The sequence below is a fragment of the Rhea pennata genome, chromosome 1 (assembly GCF_028389875.1).
Source record: "Rhea pennata isolate bPtePen1 chromosome 1, bPtePen1.pri, whole genome shotgun sequence".
NCBI classification, from domain to species: Eukaryota; Metazoa; Chordata; class Aves; order Rheiformes; family Rheidae; genus Rhea; species Rhea pennata.
Genome location: NC_084663.1, coordinates 202,623,253 through 202,647,784, shown reverse-complemented (window position 1 = coordinate 202,647,784; position 24,532 = coordinate 202,623,253). Strand labels below are relative to the sequence as shown.

The 24,532-nt window shown below is 35.5% G+C and overlaps 1 protein-coding gene across 1 annotated transcript in view; it reads left to right on the top strand.

Annotated features, from left to right (window-relative positions):
- Positions 1–24,532, top strand: part of CNTN5 (contactin 5) — a 660,492-nt gene that overhangs the window by 409,826 nt on the left and 226,134 nt on the right. The window contains exon 7 of the mRNA XM_062567302.1: positions 2,155–2,330. Coding sequence (XP_062423286.1) covers positions 2,155–2,330 — 176 coding nt within the window. The remainder of the gene's footprint in view (positions 1–2,154; positions 2,331–24,532) is intronic.

The window sequence follows — 24,532 nt, the reverse complement described above, 5'->3', positions numbered from 1 at the left end:
TAATGTGCTCAAATATGTGAAGGGAATGAAATAACTGAGAACAGGATACATAGACATGGAATTACCAAGCTCCAAACTTTTGGGGAATCATTACAAAAATATAATTTTGCACTAAATTCAACTGACAATGAAATTAAGTGAAGCTAGCCAATTAAAGTAAACTGAATTTTACCTCAATTCCCATTTGGAAATGCCTAAACCTTTCATGTCAACTTTTCCTTGTCTAAATCTCCATCATTTCCGGATCAACTCATTTCTCATTCTTATTTCCTAAAAAAAAAAAGTCAACTTACATTATAATTGAATGCAAAAAAATTACTCTTAAATTGACATTTATTTAGGTAAATTGTTCAAGATGAAAAATTCTATTTTTTTTATTCTTACATATGAATCTTATGATACAAATGGTACAAAGATACAGTCAGCAGTGTTTCATTCCTTGCATTGAATAATGCAAGGATTCTTTGCAATCAAAAATTCAGTCATGATAAAAAGGACAAATGAAAATTTTGCAGTTCATCTTAATGCTGGCAGCTCTATCCTTTGGATTAAGAAAAGTTCGGAGGTACCCCAGCTGAATTCTGCTGTCTGTACCTCATTCACCGTGAATGTTAACAAGATAGGGTAAACTGAGAGTCATTTTACTTCGTTAAAGTTGCCTCTAGAGTCCAGTTGTTGCCTCGTTCTTACAGTCTTTTCTGAACCTTAGTCAAGCTTGGAAGTGTTTGGTAATTTCCTGAGGCAACTTTGAATGCAGAATAGCTGCTAGCTAGTGATAGAAGGAAACATCTGTGCATCATAATATTGATGCGGTGTGACACTTTTCATGCAGATTCATGATAGCTGTCATACTTCTTATCTCTTCTTTGCAATATAAGAAACATTCTTTTTACAATTTGATACAAAAGCAAATTTAAAATGTCTTCTTATGTGGATTGTTGTTTTTTAACCAAGATATTGCCACCCTACCCAAAGATTATTCAGAGCATTTGAATCCATTCATGTACCTTGAAAAATCTGTTCTCTTGCAGTCAATGGAATATTTGAGGATTTGTTGTTTCAGCATTTTAAGATGAATAAGAGGGGTGATACCCTTGGCCAGAGAATATGTATACATATATACCTTAAAAAAAACAAACAAATAAAAGCCTGCTCACGTAGCATAAAAATGGAGAGACTCCTCTTAGGTTACATCTGAACCTCAGAAAAAGTATTCACCTTTTCTGTGAATTATTCAATTCATTGCCCCAAGTTTGATACTTTATAACATGTTTCAGACTACCTGGCTTTGTTCCACTTTGTATTCACTATCTCTACTATTCAGGCTTCTCCTTTCACTCCCAGATGCTTCCCAAACTTGGTCAGTCTTATGGCAACTACTCATCTGATCTTAGTTTCCACATCTTAAATGTAGCTTTACCCTGACCAGCTGCCAGATCATTTCAGTCTCCTCAGTCCCAGCCCTCTCTCAATTTCACGTGTCCTGGTCCAGCTAATATAATTTCGCCTATCATCTCAGTTGCCAGCATCTATTATTCCCCAGGAGTCTATGTCTTTAAAGCTACCTCCCTGCTCTTCACAGGTCTTGCTTTTCTCTTCTTGACATTTGAATCAAGTTTCTCCATTTCCTGAGCCCCTCAAAACAAATGCTGAAATAATGGAAGAGAAAGGTTCCTTGCAGTCACAGCACTGTCAACAGTCTGAGGTCATCTGGGCCTGACACTTTAATGATAAAATATGAAATGAAACTCTGATTATCGTGAGCAGAATAAAAGTAATATTCTGGATATAAAGGATGCTTCTGTTATACAAATTTCAAGTCCCACGCCTTGGTGGACAGTAGTGTTTTGCAAACAAAAGGGTTTCTAATTTAATTCAGCATAGGTAAAATTATGACTATTCTTCCTCCTTAGAGAAATAATATCTCCTCAGAGGCAGAAAACCTGTTTTAACCTGATTTTTTTCAAAAAACTTACCTTTGGGCAGGCATGTTTTAGATGTCTCCATCTAAAATTTTGCCAAAGTAAAGGATTACCCCCAAAACTTTAACAGGCATTCTTAGTAATAGCTGGTGCTATGAGCTTCTGTGTACTAAGCATGATATCTTCCTTTGGCCATAAAATACTTAAATAGTTTGTTTCTGTTTCTCCTAAGATGGCTTCGAAATGGAACTGAAATCAACATTGAAAGTGACTATCGCTACAGTTTAATAGAAGGAAGCTTGATCATCAGCAACCCCAGTGAAATGAAGGATTCTGGACAGTATCAGTGTTTAACTACCAACATATTTGGCAGTATATTAAGCAGAGAGGCCATTCTTCAGTTTGCATGTGAGTAATCTTTTTTCTTTTCTTTTCTTTTCTTTTCTTTTCTTTTCTTTTCTTTTCTTTTCTTTTCTTTTCTTTTCTTTTCTTTTCTTTTCTTTTCTTTTCTTTTCTTTTTTTAACATGGATAAATCAGATCTCTATACTCCTCGGTAAGGTTCTAAACTGTCATCTGGCTGTTTTGCACAGAAGTTGCACAGTCTACTGACTTTATTGTGTCAGGTTAGAATCTGGGGAACAGAAACAAAATGCTTAGTGGGAAAAAAAGTTGTTTTCCATGGAATTTTGCTTTGAGAAGTGTCAGAATCAACTAATAGGGAAAGTCAGAACTAGCTGATACAGTATTTGGGCAATATCCCAGATGTTACCTTTCAAAGACCTATTTGTGTAGTCCTCAGTGATATATTTCATTCATTGCTAATTTTCTGAAACATGTATATCATTTTACCACGCTATTCAGACACCTGTGAGACTGCTTGTCCTTGAACAAGAGATAAAGAACATCAAATTTACCACATAGTTGGATAAAGTGCACCTAAATCTGCTAGGTAGTCTGCATCTATAATTATATGTGTGCAAGCATAGTGTGTGTTAGCATATCAGAGTGTTTTTTTTTTTTTTTTTAAGTTAAGCCCTACTATGAGGGTTTTTAATAGACAGAGATACAAAAGACACTCCGTTCTAATTTCCCAGATCCTGCTGAAAACTGAGCATTACCATGAAACGCAAGTGGTGAGGGAGAGCTTCATACAGTCACAACTAGGGAACAGTGGGGACAGGGAGAAGTTACCTACCTGCCTGTCTGCTTATACGCGGAGTGACCTGGAGAACCCAGCACAGCTAATGGGGGTCAAGGGACCCTCTGTCTTCCAACCCCTTTTTGGTAAATCCAAATCAAGCCTATCGTTTTAGTCTTTTCTGTTGCAAACACTATTAGAGTATAAGGACTATCTACCTAAAGTACGGAGACTACCCATTTCCAAGCTGGGAGCAAGACTGAGGTGTATCAAAGTTTCCTTGCCTCACAGCAGTATGGTTAAACTCTAGACGTCCTAGCATTGGTCTTATCAATAGGTATTATTGGAGTTCACTCTTAAATTCTGCTCTGAGAAAATTCTACTACATTTTATCTTTTAGATAACAAAACTTTTGTAAAACAAATCACCTAGTTATAGAATCTGACAACTGGTAAATATAGGTTCTGCCAGGGCTTTGAACCTCAGAGTTTCACTCTCCTTTCAGGAGAATGGCTAAAAGGTGGCTATTTGACCTCTAGCTGAAGAAATGACAAGGAAATTGAGAGCTGGTGCTCAAGTAACAGAATGTCAATGAGATTTCAGTGGCTAAGTCCAGAGTTCATACAGGACCCTATGTATTTCCAGATATATTGTGCTGAAATCTACTTTTTTTTTTTTTAATACTTCCAATAAAACAAATATACCTAAGGTTGTAAAGAAGGAATAAGAAAGGATTGAGTTTGGTAGGTTTATTTTTATTTTAACTTTTTGTATTAGCTTGCACGACCACCTTGCAGATGTCAAAGTTCTTATACTACAATAACTTGAATGTGTTTTCAGTTCACTGAAGTATTACCTTGGGAACGGTATGAAGCTTTTTCAGGCAAGGTTAACAGAGGACTGCTAGCTGAAAGAGCTGAGGTGCAGCAAACAATGTGGCAGAGTTTGTAAGAGAGAAGAGGCTGTTATAACTACATAGAGCGCTGAAAAAAAGAAAAGATGTAGAGGGATAACTGGTTGAAGTTTTTTTAGAAGTTTGTGAGCAGTCCTTTCATGCAAACAAGTTCAAGCTTAATGTTTATTTGTAGAAGTTCACATTCTTGTATGATGCTGTCTCTTCCAGTCTTGACTTAATGCTTCTTCTAATTGCTGCTCTTAAAGGTTCCTTTAACTTCAAGGGATTTCTGAATGTCATTTTGAAAACTTCAGTATATTTTAGTAAATATTAAGACATTAAGATAACTTCCATCTGCTTCTTGAATCTAATCTTTTGGCATCTCTTTTAAGCTCTTTTTATTCTAAATCCCCAGCAAATGTTGTGCATTTCTTCTCTTGGTGTCAGTGTTTACTCGTGTTTAGTTCATACACCTATTGACATAGTCCCACAACAGTGAAGTCCCATTTTTCTTCAAAAAGTCGTTCTGTTTAAAAACTGAAGTAATGTAGCACAACCAAAATAACAGCAGTAATATCTTTTAATTCAAATTCCACACACAAATATCTTGGGCACTGCATGTATTTGCTTGTCCTCTTAAACTGCAACATACTGAAATAGTTATAAAATCCTTTTTTCCTGCATGATATGAACTACCCTGATATGTTCAGTAAATTATTATTAATGGTTACTGGAAAGAGATAATTGTTAACATGCAAAAAGTTCTCTATTCATTGTAAAGTGTACCCTACAATATTTTTTTCACCTTTCAAGTATAGCCTGGAATAACAAGTAGGGACTATTGAAATGTTATTTGTATCATGCAGTAATTCACAGAATAAATTGGTGTCAATGTACTGTAAACACATAGCAATCTATCAGAAGGTTAGATCAAGTAAATATGTTTTAATAAATCAAACCCCAAATAAATTAAAAATAAAGATTTTCTACTCCGATTTCGATTTTAAAATATTTTTCTAAGACACTCTTGAATTTTATGCAATACGTTCAGCTAAATTTTGTTGATGCAAAGAATAGAATATTTTCACCCTGATATCCCAGAGGAAATAACATTTAGAATAGTTTTCAAAGGACTAATTTCTTTGCTTCCATTAGAAAAAAGGAATTTTTCAGGTGTTTAAAAAAAAGCTCTTTACATCATAGCAGGAAGAATTGTTTCGTGAATTAAAACAAAATATTGTGGATCCCTATTACTTCATATCTAGAAAAACTTTACAATGTTATCCTAATCTTTCTGAAAAATTTAGTGATATTTTAACCAAGTATTATATTACAGGTCATTTACATATAACTATTTATTTTGTTTTTAAATCTATTAATTAGCTGAAAATAATCATGTAGTAAATAGAATACAATGGAATTGGCTTAGGCTTCAACAGTGTTCTTCATTCAGCAGTTAACACAGAATTGTAAAGCACTATATAGGTAGAGATGGGGCAACCAGTGATAAGGTTACATTGTCCTGCAAAAAATGTATGAATTTTCAGAGTGAATTTTCATCATTGTAATGAAATACTGTAAGAGAAAAATTCAATATATTCACAGCTGTGCATTTTATAGTGATGATTTGTTAACAGCAAGCTTCAGTATTTTCAGTGTCAGTTATTTTCAACACAACAAAAAATAAAAGTGAAAATGAAGTTTGTAAGGAAAAGGCTTAACCTTCAAATAATTAAAGAAAATGGTGTTGTGCAATCTTACTGACTTCTAGTGGCTTGAAGAGTGAATCATAATCTCAGATATAAAGGAAGGCATTTGTTTATGAGATGTAGAGGTATACATAACGCCACCCAGTTTCCCTTTTTCATGGAAAAGCATGGATTCCAGAAGCTTAGGCACTTACCACTTTCACAGGGAAATTTAAAAAATAAATTCATGGACTTGAATATATAGTTTGTACTGTTGTGGAAAATAGTTACAAATCTTTGCAGGTCACAGAGTTGCTATTCAAATTAAGGAGAGAAATCGCATATAGCTCAGAAAAAAAAAGTTATAGGGACCATTTAACAAGATATTTGATACTGTCATACAGGAAAAGAAATATGCTATAGTGTGACTATGCAAAATATTATGAAACCTGAAGAAGAAAAAGAAGAGCATGTGCGTTGCAGCTGGGTCTTGGCTTTCTTAAATTGCATTACTGAAAACCTAGCTGCTCTGATTATTATTATGTGTTACCAGTTGCATTACAAATATAAACATATATCTACCATGTCACTTGCATATCTGTGCCTAATTATAACAGGACTTTGAAATACTTGTATGATTTCTTTGGATTTGAAAGAGAAAATGTGAATGGAGAGAAAGAGAAAGCAAAAATTTACATCACTTTATGTATGTTAAAGATATAACACTTGAAGTATCCTCCTGTGTTCCTGCTTATTTTTATGTACTGGAAAGACCGGTTACGTGGAACTAGAGATCTGCTCTGAATTTTAAGTTATCATTGCAAATATAGACCTAAAACAAGAAAAGAGTTTTCCTTTCTTTTCTTTGCTTTCTCTGTGATCTCTTGTGCCCAAGGCTGTTCTGTGTCATAAAAAAAGAGCAAAAAAAAAAAAAAAAAAAAAAAAAAAAAAAAGAGAGAGAGAGAGAGAAAATATATAAAGAAATAAAAGACAAATATATTTTTAAAGAAAAGCAAATATATTGATATTTTTATCTTCAATAGACTTTTACATAAGACAATTACAAAAATATAAAACACTGAAAAAATATCAAGCAAATCAGAATTCTTCATCATAAAAATTGTAAGTTTAAGGTCTCAGTTCAGAAGTTTAGCTCAGTATTTTGTTAGAAAGATAAAAAGGCCATTGGTTTGCTTCAGTTTCAAATGTCATTTACATTTCACAATGTCAAGGAAGAGTTAACATACGAAGTATGTTTTCTCAACAAGAATATCAGCTCATTAAAATGTAAGAATATGAGAGAAATGATTAATGAATTCTCATCCTTAAATTAGTGAATTTAGTAGTTCTGGATGTGGTTACCTCTATGGAAAAATTATTCAAATCCCAACACATCTTTACAGATTCTACTTTCCATAGAAATAGATCAGGAACACAGACAGTTGTTCTAGCTCGTATTTTTACTACATTTAGAAAAAATGTGTATATATGAAGGCAAGACCATCAGCCAAATAATTAAGCAAGCCATAGTAATCTGCTACAATGCTAACTGATACAAGAGCAAACCTAAATTTATTGATCAGTTAGCAGTGCACTTTATGTACTAAGCAAGCCTGCGTTGATAGACAGTTTTTCTTTGATCTCTACTTCCCCTGATTTCTGTTGTTATGAATGTGTATAACCTAAAGAAGAATTTTAAAATTAAACTTTTTCTCAACACTGGCTATATTACACATCAGGCATTTGTACATGAGTTTGAAAGGAAGTGTGTCTTTTAAGTAACTAAAACTTGACGGAAATTGAAAAAAAAATTTTTTTTTTTTTGAGTTTCCAAGCTGCTTAAATCTACCTGCCTTACTGCACAACAGCTGCATATTTTTGCCCAGGGCTCCGCAGCCTGCAACGCTGGTTATAACAGAGGATATAGTTTGTGCTCACCTTTGCCACATGTACAATTTCTCTATTCCGTTTGTTCACCAAACAAAATTGCTTTTCTCCATTTGTGGATTATGCAACCTTTTGCAAGTCTACCATCTCTGTGATATTTACAGCTGGCCTGAAAAGTAGAGAAATGGTGGAGGGAAATAGCTTTTCATCTGTCATTTACAGAGCTCCTCACTGTAGTTTTATTCATCTTATTGTCAATGGCTTTTATGTATCATTTTCCTTTTTTTTAATTGAATCAATTTTCTCATTTAATCTAGAGAGAAAGCTATTGATTAGATATAATTTGTATGTCCTTTTCCAACTGATGAACTACCCTGGTTGTCCACTGATGTACAGAATAAGAAGTCAGCAATGTTACAGACAAATAAATCAATATTTTTTTTGAGAAGATAGCCGACATACTGCACATTTCATCATGGCACACTTCTGACAGCTTGTTAGAGAGTTCATTTCCTACAAAATGATCTTAATAATCTTACCATCATGTTCTCTGGACATGGATTTACTCCATAATTTCCTAATAAAAATTAATTTAGAAAGTGTCAATTTTCTAGACAAGAGAAAAACCTGATATCATTGTTAATTCAAGAATATATATCATAACAAAATGCTTAACCACATAATGATATCAATATTTCCTTCTAAACCATACAAAGTTCAATGGTATTAAGTAGTATAAAAGAAAGATGAGCAGAAGCTTAAGCTGGGAAAAAAATCACAATGCCGTTAGTCATATTTTCATTTTCTACAAATGTCCCCTATCATCCTATAATACAGCCTACATTATTTACTGCTTTTCTCTGAAACATCATAGCAATGTAAAGAATGTTACTACAATAGTTAAGAAGAGTCAGATATGCAATAGTAATTTGCATGATAGAACTTCGAATATTTTTCTACATAATTCAAATTACTTTCAGGAAATACATACTCAAGATGCATCTGCAAACCAGGATTACATGATATAAAATGTTAATTGCATAGAAGATAGATGCTTTATTCATTGAAGAATATAATTTCCGTGAACCTGCAATTAATATGAATTTAGGTTATATTCTACAAATAGTTCAGTTCAACAAAGACTGAGGATTTTGCAGCGTCCCACAGAAGGAAAGGATCTGACTTATAGTTTTGCTTTTTCAGATGTGGAGACCCTGCTTCCAATGTCTTCCATTATTTATTTGAGCAAGCAGGGGCAGTTTCACAAGGAAAAAATGTCAGATCTTTCTTATAGAATGAGACATTCATTATAGAATGAGAAAGGTAAAGGTCCTATTTTCAGAGGGTATAGAACTTGAATCATTTCATCTTAAATGCATAATTTAGTGAAGTTGATGGGGTGATGTACATGCTTAAAATTAAGCATGCTTAAAACTAAGCATGTGCCTAAATTCTTAGCATGCTTAAAACTAAGCATGTGCCTAAATTCTTTGTTGTTGTTAAACAACATGAGAATTTCTAAAGCAAGAGTTGAAACAATCTGATTTGTTACCATAGTGTCATCTTGGCAGAAACATAGTAGGTTAATTAAGCCTTCTGCCATTCATCACTTGATCCTTTCTTTCTTAATGTGAATAAATAACTTGGAAGAATAAACTTATTGCCTTAAGAACAGCAGAACTCATTACAGCTCCTTTTATATCACAGTCCTCAAACAGCCTTTCCTTTTGGGAAGATACATCTGAGGTTCATCAATGTGGCTATGGCGAATCTTTGAATAAAGACGGTCTTCAACCTTACTTTACATAGGTAAATCCTTCATCCAAGACTGAAGGCAAGTACAGAGAAATAAATAAAATCAGCACTTGAGAGTTCACCTGTAACTGAAAACAGCATCCAGTCTTTCTGCCAAGAATGCCTCGAATATTTATCCGTTATTTAAATTTCCCAACAAACCATTAAAGAGTATTGCCAGATGATGAACCTTATGGGAATTCAAAGAACTCAAGTATGATATCCACTGAAAGCTTTTGGGGGGAAGGGGAGGGGATGTGCCTGATCTCTTGGAACTCCCCTTCCACACAGACCACGCAGCATGCCTTCCAAAAAAGATCTCCTGACTCTAAGTACTGTGACTTGTCTATAACAGCAAAGGACCAGCTAAGAGCTCTAGCAAGCTAGCTTTGTGTTTTTCTACCCTTTTAGTTCTACTGCTGAAGCTCTCTGAGGATTGCAGTGTTTTCCTTTATTCCATTTCTATATCAGCATTGAAAGACTTACTGACTTGCCTCAGAACTAGATCACCTAAAAAGCAGAAGAAACTCAACTCTTTCCTATCTATAAAAGTAAATGCTTTCTTTCCATGAAGAAAGGAGGAAGGAGGAAAATAATCTTATTTATCTTCTCTCTGCTGCCTTGAGTCGTTTTCTTGTCTGCTCCGGATGTGATAGCTAGTAAATTATACATTCTTTAGCACTGAGAAAAATGTTATAGAAAGGCCCATATCCGTGCTACTAAAAATTTTTATCTTCCAAAACTTTGTCTTCCAAGACATCCAAGTTGCCTTTCACAAATGGTCTGTGGTCATTCCTGTTAACACCCAAAATGTGACAAACCTTGTCCCAAAGAGGGCAATGAGCACCCTGAGGTATGCCAGGGACAGTTCCAACAATCTGACAGTATCCGTGTTCAAATTCTAGTGCCGGAGAATGTTTTGGGGCATTTTTTATTGTACTAGTATACACATAATCTGAGTATCCTGAATCAAGAGTCTTCAGCATACTGGAAAAAACACACATATACTGCAATTTCAATATATGAATCAGCCATGCCAGACTTATTCTGCAACATATCTTTAAAAACAAATAATATATTACTTCACTTCATACACCTGACTTCTGTGTGGTGAAATTACACGTTACTTCTGCCTCAGATGACCATTTTGATACAGCCGACAGTCAAAACCAAGGAAGTTCTAAAGCGGCAACCCAGGAGTCTTTACTTTCTGTAGGGTGGTATTAGAACGAAATCGGCTTGAAAAGTTGAGGTCAGATCTCTAATTATGGACTATACAAAACATCAATATAGTGTAAATTTGAATCTCATTATAATAGGTTACTAGCTTCAAAAAGGGGGATCAATTCTGCATGTACTCTATTGAGCATTATTAATCCTGTCAAATTCATTTATGGCTACATAAGTTTTGATGCCAAAAAAGTATTCTGAGGCTTAAGTTCTGCTCTGAACATATACTTTAAACAATGCATTTTATATTTTGTGTTCTGTGCAAGCATTAATAGAAAACTGTCACATGGGAAGACACAGTTTGAAATGTAATTATGGCAGTCATTTAAAGACGCACAGTACATCTTCTGACTTCTCATTTTAGCATCTTGCATTTCTCTGCAGGATTGAAAGGCTGCTGTTTAACCTGCCTATAACCTACTTACCTATCTTTCACAATCTAATTTATCATGCTAATGAACCATTAGTCTTGGCATTTAAATATAGATTACAATAATTAAGAGTAGTGTTATTAAAGAGAGGAAAAGGTTAAAGGAGAATTCAGTGCCAAGATTCAGCCAACACCTTTCAAACTTCCTTTGCAAGTTCTCACCTCAATTGACTTTTGGCAGTTCTGTTCTCTCTACTCTTAACAGCCTTCTGAGTATGGTAGATTTGGGTGATCAGTAGTCTACATTCCTTCGACACAGAGATGTAGTTTGACTTACATTTCTTGCATGGTGTTTGTAATGCTACTATCACATTTCCTGCTCTTTCCCTATTCCCTCGGTTATACCTGCTATAGCTATATTCTGGCCTCCCAAGGAAGCAGATCAGGCCACTGGTGTGGCTGAGAAATAAACTTTTCCTCAGGTTGTTCTTCAGTTCTCAGGCTCAGATGCCCAGGTCGTTGTTCACAAGGGACAGAGCAGCATGAGGCTGGGAGAGAAGTGGACAGGATATGAAGCAGGCCTAGTCACAGCTGCCACCGAACATAAAAATATTAGAGTCAGTTTTTGTAAGGCTTTTTGAAGTCAGGAAAAAAAATCTGGGAGAGAGCTGAGTCCTAACTTAATTAATAACACCACAGAGGAAGTATTAAGTGTAAGAAAAGCCTATCATGAATGAAAGAGATTGATCATCAAAGAAAACAACATCTGGAAGGTTGTGAAGCATATGGGTGAAATGAGAATTACCAGAAGTCAAGCTGAGTTAGACTGACAAGGAAATTAAAAGAAATGAGATAAGCTTTTAAGCCAGGTTAATAAAAATGAATAAGAAAAATGGATGAAGGAGTAGGATTAAATTTAATATACATATGACCTCAGACTAAATGATTACCTTTCTTTAATTTTCCGTAAGGGCAGAAAAACTTATACGACTGATTCCAAACAAGATATGAGATTCCAGGAATGGTAACTTATACATTCAGTTTAGGGATAAGAGAAGATGAGGAGTGATAAAAGTCAACCTAGAATTAAAAACTACTGCTTGATAAAAGCCGGTGTCCCTACCAAGTCTACAAGGTCTATCAATAGTTTAGTGCTTCAGCCACATAACTTTAGAAGAGTTCCGAGGCCAGTTTGGCCTTTCTTCTCGATATTTTCTGTAATGTCCACAATGATAAAATTAAGTAAATTAAATTATCTGGACATATAAAGAGGGGAAGTACTGTCATCACAGAAGTTGTAACTTCAGCTATGTTGACAGTTGAGATAGAACCCTACAAGGCTGGTAGGCTTCAAGGAGGCTATGAAACCTTCTGGTGGGCAGCATGGGCATATCATACTCTAGATTTCCTATCACTGACAGAGGGGTCCTGTCCCATTTCTAACACATACAAGCTTCATCTTCCTCTCTGACATATCAGGTCTCTCCCACATCTCTCGCTTTTACCTTATTGTCAAAATTATAAACATTAGTTATTTTGTGCCTCTCTCACAGAGAGAAGCATTACCTGCAAAAATGTAATTTCATTATTATGAGTCCTCCTTATCAGTGGATCAGTGGAGAGGAAGTAAGGGGAAGTGATAGAAACTTTAGGAATATATCAAAAATTCAATAATAAAGTTACATTTTGAATTATTGAGATGTCACTTTTTTATCAAATAATAGAGTACAGAATATTATAGTTCTTTTCTCCAGTTGAAATTATATTTAATCTTCCAAAATAATAAGACAGAAGTAAGTTTTCTGATACTTATTTGTCTGTTTTTTCTTTTACATTCATATTCATAATTTAAATATTCTGAAATGATTTTCCCGATTTTAGTGAAAAGTAGCAAGATCAAACAGTTGATACTATTATGTTAGGGACTTTAAAGAAACCCAAGACTACATATATACACAGAAATTGTATAAACATAAATAAATACAGTAACTCACAATATTAATCTATTTTCCAGTGTTATGTTGCGACATTTACCTACCTATGGATTGCAGTCCATTTCTTAAACATTCAGAACATATAAACATTATAAAAAGTGAAGCTACCTTCAGCTTTTCTGTTGTACTTTTAAGCAAGAAGAAAGTCATTTTTAGAAAAGGAAAATTTCCCCTTTGAAGATCTCTTGTGGAAACTAAGAAAGTATTTCTTCACAAAACATCTTTTGGAGGACTGAGAGGAAAAGTAAGGCTTGGGAAGGGTGAGATAAACACTGTTTTATTTTTAATGTCTTTTACACTCAAAGTCATGAACACTGTAAGATCATGGTCATTTTGCATATGATATTGTAATTATTAGAAGGATAAAATCAGAACAAGCGCCAAGAACAATTTCTCACTGCTGACAATAAAAAAAGTTAGAAGCATTCTTTGATGACCACCATATGATAATAATGCGATGCCCAAAAGTGATACTCTTAAATTCATTGAGAGCAGGCAGATGTGTTCTGTCTGCACACTAGGACCCAGCAGTTCTTCATTTCATCCATACCAGTTTTAAAAGCCTCATATTTATTTACTTTGATGTCAGAAGTTGGTTTTGTACAACATAGTGCATATAAGAAAAAGAACAAATCCTCTGTATAAGAATATTGAAACCTGTCTCCAGACACATACACACACATATATAAACACAAAACTAAACAAACAAAAGCAAAAAGGAAAAAAAGGTTTCAGCCTTTTATCTCATCAAGCATGGAAATATGTAAAACTGTGAAAGTGCCCTTAGGTTCTTGTGAGAGTGTAAATCTTGAACCCACCAACCCACTCCCTATACCATACTAATTAAAAGACAATGAAGTAAGTCAGAAATTTATAACACTTCATGTCTATGTACACATTAAATATTACACTGAATGTTAGTATAGTTGCAAGGTAAACCTTCAGAAAGTTATGGAATGACAGATTTACAGCTATCTATGTAGTCTGAATACAGCAATCCTATGCAATCCATTTTTTCTTACATTAGACTCTTTCAGGTCACAGAAAAATAGTGCTCACTTACTGAACAGTAGCCTGTTTTCTATCTTTTTTTCAATGCACAACCCCTTACCTTCATTAACCCAGACTATTTAAAACCTACTCTGATGACAAAATTAATTTCCTCAAAAGCTTTTCATGGTGCTCATCATTACTTTATCCAAATGCTTCATAAACATTAATATGTTTACTTTTACAACATCCTGGTGAAGTGGGCAGTTATTAGTATTTCCTTTTTAACAACAGAAAAATAAGACATTAATGTCAAAATATCCACTAATTTGGGGAATTGTATGTGAACAAATGAGGAGATGTTCTTCTGAAGTACTTTGTATTTCCTATGTTGAAGGCAGAGCTGGGAGTGATCACGCTCCTATTTATCACCCTATCCATTCATTTTCTCCATCTTTCTACCAGTCGTAGCTTAATCCTACTTCTAGTTTCCAATCCCACTCATATTTTCCATTTCTCAGCCTTTGAATCCCAGATCTGATTTCCTTGCCTACTGAAAAATCTATTTGTCTAGAAAGGATAGAAACATCTTTCTAACTTTCTTTTGGTCTCCCCGTGCTAATTATGTTTTCTTGGCTGAAGTTTGCAATCACTCCTATCTCACATTTCCCCACTTCCAGCTCCTAAACTCAATTTTGTTCTCTGTCCTTCTTATTCATGCCTTCCATACCATCAGTACTGTTCTGCATCCTTTAGAGAGTAAGTTAGCATTTAGTGAATTTTGTGCTAATACTGGGGGCAAAGGAAGAAGGCTCTTTGAACAGAAATATCTTAATCAGAATAGTTGTTACCTATTGTGCTTATAATAGTGGCTAAATTTCTTTAAAGGACAAATATCCATTGCCAAAAAAGAAGGTTTTTTTGGATGCAAAAAAAAAATGAATATCTTCAGGCTAAATAACTCATTTTGCTACTTCATTAACTCTTGTAAACAAAGTGGGTCAAGGCTTTGAATAGCAAACTATTACAGCACATTGAATAGGAAATTCCACTGGTAATTCAGTAGCTGCCATTTTTTCTTCTGAATTAGTAAACTAGTATTGCAGAATACATTTTAATGAAGGAGGCGATCCTTGGATAAATTTTGACTCAGAAAATGATTTCCACTTAAATACTTGACATTTATCAAGGCTGTATTTACAATAAGGACTCAACTATCTCCTTAGTTCTCTATTAATATAATATTAATCAGTTGTGACCTGTATTTTGAATGGTGAATACAAGATCTTAGTATTTTAAGTCAGCCCCTGTTCAGGCACATACCCTGGGTTCTGCTGTCATTTCACTTTTGTTTTCTTTGCTTCCTGTCCTTATCTCCTATCTTCTTCTACTGTTTACAAATGACAGATTATTGCTCCATCTAAGTGGAAAATCCTAACTTACAATCATTATCAGCCATGGCAACCCACAAACAGGGATAAGCACGGTTTGGCTGTTTTTCTTTATTTGCCAGACTAGTTATTACATAAGGGCTGGGAATGTACGCTAACAGGCTAGCGAGGAATGGTATCTCTTCTGATTTTAAAATAATGCACAAAATTCATGTTACTTCATTAAAGTATCTATATATTCTAAAAGGTGGAAGCAACATAAATAAAATCTGCCAGTGAATGTAAAAGTCAAACTGGGATAGCAGTAAGAAAATTGTAGCTGGTTGAACAAAAGACAGTGAGTATTCTCAAATCCAGAATAGCCTTGTGGCAACTTAACTCAACAGGGGAGACAATCATTTAAATCTCTTATCCTGCAAAATACAATTACTAGCAGTTCACTGCAGGTCACTAGAAGTGCATTCAGGATGGAGATCTTTGCGTATTTTTTTCAAAGTTTTATGAAATTCAGAGTTATGAACTATTTGAACAAAGTTTAAAAACTGAAATAGTTCCATAGGTGATTCAAACACTTCCAACCTTTTTCTATATAAATAAGATTATTTTAAAAATTTCTTCTACAATAAAATTCCAATGTAAATTGTTTTGGAATAAACCAAACACGGCATTTTAGTCATGTCAAATTGTTTTGTATACCTAAATTAAGAAAATCCTGTTACAATGAAATCAAATCATTTTCATGATATCATTTTCTGTTCTACATTTGGCTTTATATTATACTACAAATATGCAATTCCTATACATATATACGTATATGTGTATATATAAATTGGATATATGTATATATATGTATATATGAGCTTAGACAAAACAAAACATGATTCATCATTGCCAAGATGAAAAGCTAAAATGATCATTTTTCCCTATAAAATTATTCTTACAAAATGTTTTCGTATTGGTGAATCTGCAGTATTTACAGAAAGCATAAAATAATCGGACTGAACTACCATTTTTGGCTCTATTTTTTTCTGAAATCTGTGCCACTTTGCAATCTTAAACATTCTCTTTTATTTACTGAATTGTTGAAACGGAAGTATAACAAAATCATCTGATGAGGAAGCTAACACCATGGATTAATATTCTGGCAGTGCTATTTAGGCTAATTTAGTTGTTAGCTACACCTACCTGATTCATGGTTAGTTGTTTCTGCCACAGATTAAATTTAAAAACAAACCCACCAAAAAATGGCTTCTAAACTCCTTCCTCTTCTTCCATTCAAAACCTTTCCATGCAGTTTCTTCTTAGACTACCTGACCCACAGTCCACAAATCATACTTGTTGAAAAGTGTGATTTCCTGGTGAAAAAGGATTGCACATTCTGCCTAGTCACGCGGCATAAAGAGAAACTTACTTGCAGCCCAAAGACTCGCATTGATTTGCTATTATTTCATATATGCTCCTAAATGTATGACAAACAAGCCTTGGAAATATGTCCATAATGTGCATACATGCTTTGCTGATGAAAATTATGAAAATTTCATAATAATTCCATAAAAGGGGGCGTAAACAGGACTAGAAAAGGGAGATGCACTAGAAATATTTGCTGACCCACAGTCTGTGGACTCTCCTCCTAATTTAAATAAGCTTGATATCAGACTAGTAATGTAAACAGAAACATGTTTTACAGAGATTTTGTAAGAAAAACAGTATAATTTATGAAATGGATCACAGAATGACAGAATAGTTGAGGTTGACAGGGACGCCTGGATCTGATCTGATCTATCTACTTAGAAAGGGTCAGCTAGAGCGGGTTGCCCAGAACCATCAGGGCTTGAATATCTCCACAGACAGAAGATTCCACCACCTCTCTGGGCAATCCATTCCAGTGTGCAACCACCTTCACTGCAAATAATTGTTTTCTTATGTTCAAGTGGAATCTCTTGTGTTTCAGTTAGTGTCCATTGCCTCTCATCCTGCCTCTGGGCACCCATGCGGTCTGTCCCTGTCTTTTCACACTCTCCCATCAGCTATTTATACACATTGATAAGAACCCCCTGATCCTTGTCTTCTTCAGGCTGAACTTCTCTCCTATCCTCATAAGAGAGATGCTCCATCCCCTTAATCATCATTGTGGCCCTTTGTTGGACTCGCTCCAGTATTTCTATGTCTGTCTTGGACTAGGGAGTGGAGCACTGGTCACAGCACTCCAGATGTGGCCTCACCAGTGATGAGTTGAGGGGAAAGATCACCTCCCTTGCCCTTCTGGCAATGCTTCTCCTGATGCAGCTCAGGATACAGTTTGGCTTCCTTGCCATGAGGGCAGTGGCAATGAGCCATGCTGGCTCGCATTCGACATCTTATCCACCAGAACCCCCAGGGCATTCTCTACAAAGCTGCTCCTGAGCTGGTCAGCCCCTAGCCTGTCCTAGTGCCTGCAGTTATTCCTACCCTGACACAGGTTTTTGCATTTCCCTTTCTTGAACTTCATGAGGTTTCTGTCAGCCCATTTCTGCAGCTTGTTGAGGTCCCGCTGAATGGTGGCACAACCCTCTAGTGTATCAACTACTCCTCCTTTTCTGCTAGTGTATCTAGCACACAAAATTACCCCAACAAGGAGAAAATTCAGTTGAGGGTTTTTAAGTGACATAGTTCTCAAGCACATATAAAATTTGTTTGTACTTGAAAGAAAAGGTGGAAAATTCAAGTATTTCCTTTTAGAGCATTGCAGACGCCTTACCTGATTTAAAAAAATATTTTACTGGAATAAATTTGTAGAAAAAATGGTGAATTTTGGTAATAACAATAATGAATATTGCTAATTTGTAGGATTTAATAAAACTATATCTTTCATTTGCAAAAATTATCATATATTATCTTTCAATATATGATATAGTTTGCATAAAGATTTATATGGTACACAGAGAAAGATGATGAGACCTGATAGATAATTTGTTGTAATGTACATGTTTTTGCATGTATTACATTGAAATACACACCAATGACAAAAACTATTCATCTAGGAGACATTCTATTTGAAAATAACGACAAATTCCCGCATTATTTTTTTTCGTTCATCTAATAAATTGTTCACAACCTTACCTAATAAGCATTCTTTGCAATCCTTTAGCTTCATACAAAATTGTTTGCAGATCAGTAAAATATGTAAAGGTTTCTATTTTTAAACATCTAAGCTTTCTAGATCAGTTACAAAGAATTCTCATCTTCAGACTTTATTAATTTAGAGACTAGCACTCTGTGACAGTGCATTGTAATGAAGACAGTGTACAGCAGTCTACTTCAGTTAGTCAGGACTGTCGAGTTTTATTCTGTTTTTTTCCTTATGTTATTGAGCATCCCTAAATGTAATGGTGTTTCTAGTACATTGTTTATGTGCTCCTGTTTATGCTTATCTCTGTTAATGAAAAACAATCGAGGATATGGCATGCGAATCAGCCACTGATATAAAAACCCAAACCAAACTCTCTTTGAAAGCAAGAAACAGTTTGATTTAGCAACTGAAATATAGCTCAATGTTTTTACTATTAATAGTCCTAAAATATTTTCATCCACTTCAGCAAATATCATTTCCAGATCGTAATTATGATTGATATCTTTTAAGCACAGACTAATGGGATGCCTGTAGTTCCTATGAAAATGCCTGCAAACTAGGTCAGTGCTGCAATATGCTAAAAGCTAAGTTTTCATTTTGTAAATGTTTTAGATTTCAAAGGATTCTACTTGTTTTTTTCTAAAATCTACTTTAATACTCAAATGAAACATTTATATGAGATTTAGTTTAGACAGACATTTTGTCTGAAAGGTAGGAAGATCTTTGGGGGAATTAAGTTTGTGAGCTGCAAACTCACACGAGCTCATCCTCAGGTATTGCAACGTAGGCACATGTAGGCCAGTCCTATAACAATATTGCAAAAAGGCTGGTAACCACATTATTATTATAACTCAGTGAGGGGGAAAGAGTGGTCATATATGAAGCTTTGATCTTGAACCAAAAAAGTACTGTAAGACCCAGAAGGCAAAGTGGATCTCATGGAAAGTGTTTTCCAGCAGTAACTCCTGACACCTTGAAAAAGCTTTTCCAGATATCTGGACTTCTCACTATGATTATACATCCATACTCTCTTAATTCCATTTTGATCATTTAAGTCATTTACTGGCAAAAATTCCTGGGAATTCTCTGGTAAAAATAAATAAATAGGTAGAGGTTGAAGCACAGGGAATTTGTACATTAAAAAGTTTAGTTATCTTTAGTGATAAAAGGGAGATAGATTAAACCAGTGATAATGCTTTTCAAGACAGAATGTGACAGTCAGAATACAAAGTGGAGACTTGGTTCCCTAAATAAATCATTTAGCGAGCATCTCACGTGTCACTTTAATCTGTATTATCGCATCTATGGGACATATAGTCTGAAATTTATCTCTATAGGTTGTTTTGCCATGAGATGGATCTCATTCGCTCATTCATATAAATTATCTGTGGTGCACATGAACTTGTGAATGCACACTCAAGTTAAGAAAGATTAAATGGTTTCTGATTTATATGATATGATAGCAGAAATTCAGTTTGGAGTAATTACAAAAATAGAGGGAAAGTTTTATATCGTCTGAAAATAAAGTGCATACAGTGAATAGCATTACATTCACTGTTTATACCTCTCTGATAGCACAAATTACCAGAAATAGAAATACCTTTCATACATTAAGCAGAGGCATTTTGAAAAAGGACTATAATAAAAGAATTACAAGTTTCAGTCTTTGAATTATAATGGTTGCAAAGACAATATTTCTACTGCAACTCGAAATTACTGCACGAAATGAGAATGCATTTAAGCACTTAAGGTTTGATTTATAAAACTGCCATTTACTTTTAGGCAAATTCTCTGCAAAGTTTACTTTGTAAAAGTAGAACACTTTGATTTCGTATAAGTTATATTTTTCTTTTCTTTTTTCTTGGTGTCTCTTGTAGATGTGCCTTATCAATCTCATATCTAGAGTTCACATTAAAACAAAAAAGGGTTGAAGGTGTCAAACAACCATGTTATCCTCTAAATCAGTAAGCAGATTGCACTGCAATTTATTTTATTTAAAGAAAATGGTGGAAACCTTTTACAAAAGTAAAAAAAATCTAGTCTCAAGATCCTCTTTAAAACAGTATGTTTGGTCTGACCTGACACTTCCAGGATATTCACTGAACTGCTTGCTAAATGTTTTTTTCCATCTTCTTTATAGAGCTTGTTAGACCAAAGTGTCTAACAAGTGTGAAAACGCTACCTAGGACAGCTCCTTAGCTGTCGTCTACATTATTGGCAATTGTTACTCATACAATCACAGAATCATAGAATCAGTAAGGCTGGAAGGGACCTCTGGAGATCATCTAGTCCAACCTCCCCGCTCAGCCGGGGCACCTAGGGCATGTCAGACAGGGTTGCATCCAGGTGGGCCTTGAAGATCTCCAGAGAAGGAGACTCCACAACCTCTGTGGGCAACCTGCTCCAGTGCTCCGTCACTCTCACAGGGAAGAAATTCCCCCTCACGGTCAGGCGGAACTTCCTGTGCTTCAGTTTCTGCCCATTGCCTTTTGTCCTGTCACATGGGACAACTGAAAAGAGTTTGGCCCCATCCCCTTGACACCCTCCCTTCAGGTCCTTGCACACATTGATCAGATCACCCCTCAGTCTTCTTGTCCCCAGGCTGAAGAGGCCCAGCTCTCGCAGCCGTTCCTCCTAGGGCAGGTGCTCCAGCCCTCTGATCATCTTCGTAGCCCTATGCTGGACTCTCTCCAGTAGCTCCATGTCTCTCTTGTCCTGGGGAGACCAGAACTGGTCACAGGACTCGAGATGAGGCCTCACCAGGGCTGAGTAGTGGGGCAGGATCACCTCCCTTGACCTGCTGGCAACAGTCTTCCCAATGCACCCCAGGAGACCATTGGCCTTCTTGGCTACAAGGACACATTGCTGGCTCATGGTCAATCTGTCATCCACCAGCACTCCCAGGTCCCAGGTCCTTCCCTGCAGAGCTGCTCTCCAGCTGGTCAGCCCCCACCTTGTACTGGTGCCTAGGATTATTTCTCCCTACGTGCAGGACTCTGCACTTGCCCTTGTTGAACCTCAGGAGCTTCCTCTCTGCCCAACTCTCCAGCCTCTCCTGGTCTTTATGAATGGCAGCACAGCCCTCAGGTGTGTCAGCTACTCCTCCCAGCTTGGTGTCATCAGCAAACTTTCTGAGCAGGCACTCTGCCCCCTCATCCAGGTCACTGATGGAAAGTTGAACAGGATGGGACCCAGTACTGAGCCCTGGGGGACACCATTAGCCACAGGCCTCCAACTAGACTCCACGCCACTGATGACGACCCCCTGAGCTCTGCCTTTCAGCCAATTCTCAATCCACCTCACTGTCCACTCATCTAACCCACACTTCCTGAGCTTCTCTAGGAGGATGTGATGGGAGACAGTGTCAAAAGCCTTGCTGAAGTCAAGGTACACAACATCGTGAGAGCTTTGGATAAGACATTTAAGTACTGTTGCATTTATAACTGGCATATAAGCAGAAATCTGATTATGACTTCTATAAGTGTTTCCAAATGCTAGCATACAGCTGACTGTGGGGAAGATGGAAGAATACTATGCTACTTCTATAATAATGAAGAAGCCAAACACATAGGATTAAAGGCCAGTTGTCTGAGATGCTGTGTATAGATGATGAAGACATGATTAATAACTGAAGGAATCTACAGCACACATATAACTCAAGGGATAATGGAAAAATAAAAATCTCAGGAAAATAGCATGTAAAGGTTAGAATTAGTGCTTTAAGAGTTAGGTATTCTGAATCCCTACGCATTATGGAATGTTTTGAAGAAACCTCAGCAGAAATGTATTTCAAGTCAAAATGTGAAGCTCGCAATATAATGAATAACGGAATTCTGAGTTTTTTTTTTCTTTTTAATGTGTAAGGACGGTATGGGTGAACATACAAGCAATTATATATTATATATATATATTATATATCACTCATATACCTTGAGCATGATTTTCAATCTGTGTGAACTCTGAACTGTTCAAACTAGAGTGATATTGATATCAGTTTTCTGCTTTGTAGCCATAGCAAATAGAAATAAGAAAAATGATTTCTTCCTTAGTTACTGTGGCGTCTTATAAAACTTGGCATCTTCCTTACTGTCATAAGATATTCTACTCACTACTAAATAAAAATTGGATCTTTTTACATCAGGAGTGGATAATAATCTAACCGTTCAGAAATTTTTCTCGAGGAGACCTCTAAGTGATCAAGTTTTCTTTGCAAAGCTAAGGCACATTTAAAAGAGTATTGGGCTGATATTAGTGCTGTCCCAGCATTTAATTTACATTACTTTGGCTCAGATTGTTACCTAGCCTCTCTTTCCCAAGAGGTAAAAGCTTAAATCTCCTTTTTATGCAAAGATGAAGTCCTCAAACTTATTTCTGGCATCAGAGAAGAAGTGGAGAAAAAAATAAGAATAGAGAGAAAAGTTACACTATTTCTACACCACATTATGATTCTTTCCTGCCTCTTCTATCTGTTTCCATTCATATGCATTTCCAGCAGAAAATATTAAAGGTTTGTGGCAAAAAAAAATGTTTCTAATAATCCCAATTAACAATAAAAACACATTTGATTTACTCTTCTACTATTCATTCTTTTAAGTAACGACAGCTCATACTGCATTTTCACAAAGAATTAAATAAACAGTATTGAGAACATTAAAGATATGCTAGGTGATCTCCCAATATATTTTTCAAAAATTTTCCTTTCATCCTCAACTGCTATGCATTGTTGTCAGAACTACTGAGAGAAATGCTCCCTTAGTCATAAAAAATATGAAACCTCGTTCTATTTGCATGAATTTGCACAACTTAATGTTTCCTAGGGTATATAAATTCAGAGAGGTTTCAGAGAGGTTTTTTTTTTTTTTTTTTTTTTTTTGCCTGATGAGCTCCATATCTCACAATTTTTCCTTAAAAGGTGGCTAGCAGCTGATAGTTCACCTCTGTATAATATCCATAGCACAAATCATTTTGACTCTTTCCCTCTAACTCCTCGGAGTCTGAATTCACATTTTTCAGACTACCTGTAACAGACTTCTGTGCAATGACATAGCACCACTTTTTCAACTCTGCTAATTTATTAGACAGTCTACAATTAACACTCTTCTATTTCTTTTTTATATTATCTTAAATGCACATAGGCTTGAATCTCAAAGCCTAAATTAGTGTGAATAGTCTCCCTGTTGGTAATGAGCTCATAACATAGTCTATATATACAAAAATATACATATGTATATATACACACATATATACATACACTTATGTAGTTATAATGCATTTACAAGCACATGTATGGGAAAAGAGATCTTTTCAGTAGAAGGACACGTGTGGGATTCAACCCACAGAATGTGTAAATTCTCCTAACACTCACAGAGTGCTGTCAGGCCCCAAAATTGTTTTTGTGAACTCAGACCTTGAATGATTTATCCTCTTCAACAAATTCCCAAGGAAAACTCATACAAAATGTTTGTGATTGCATCTTGAGCTTATTTTGAATTTCGAAGGAACTGGTCCCTCCTACACGTGGCGACTCAGATCTCCCTGTGGAGTGTCAGTGCTCCTAGAGAGCTTAGAGCTTATTCAGATTACATATATATATATATATATACACGTGTGTGTGTATGTACATGTGTATATATATATATATCATATATGTATACACATACATATATATATAATGATTATAAAAAATACATGTCAGTTTTCAGCAGCAGCTTATTTTCTTTATTCTATCACCTGAGATTTAGCAGGGTCAGGATTTCTGACCTTCCCTGTCTAATACAATGAAAGAGATCTTATATTATTGGCATTTGTTGGCTTTAGGATGCGGTAAAAGGTACAAGCTTTCCTGGGGTGATGTTCTTTGTTCCTCCTTAGTGGTTCACATCTCCCTGAGGATCAGCCCATGATGAAAGTTTACCTTTCCTTGGTCGTGGCACTTCTCATCTAAGGGAAAGACTTTTCTGAGTTTTTCTAGATTGTACTTTCTTAGACATCTTGATCATAAATCTAGGTTATTCTATACATATTGACAGAATAAAGATTCCTGATCTTCCTTTCTACCCCATCTTGTTTCATCCCAACTGGTTTCAAACAATTTCTGTGCCTATTTCTGACTATTAGAAGTTT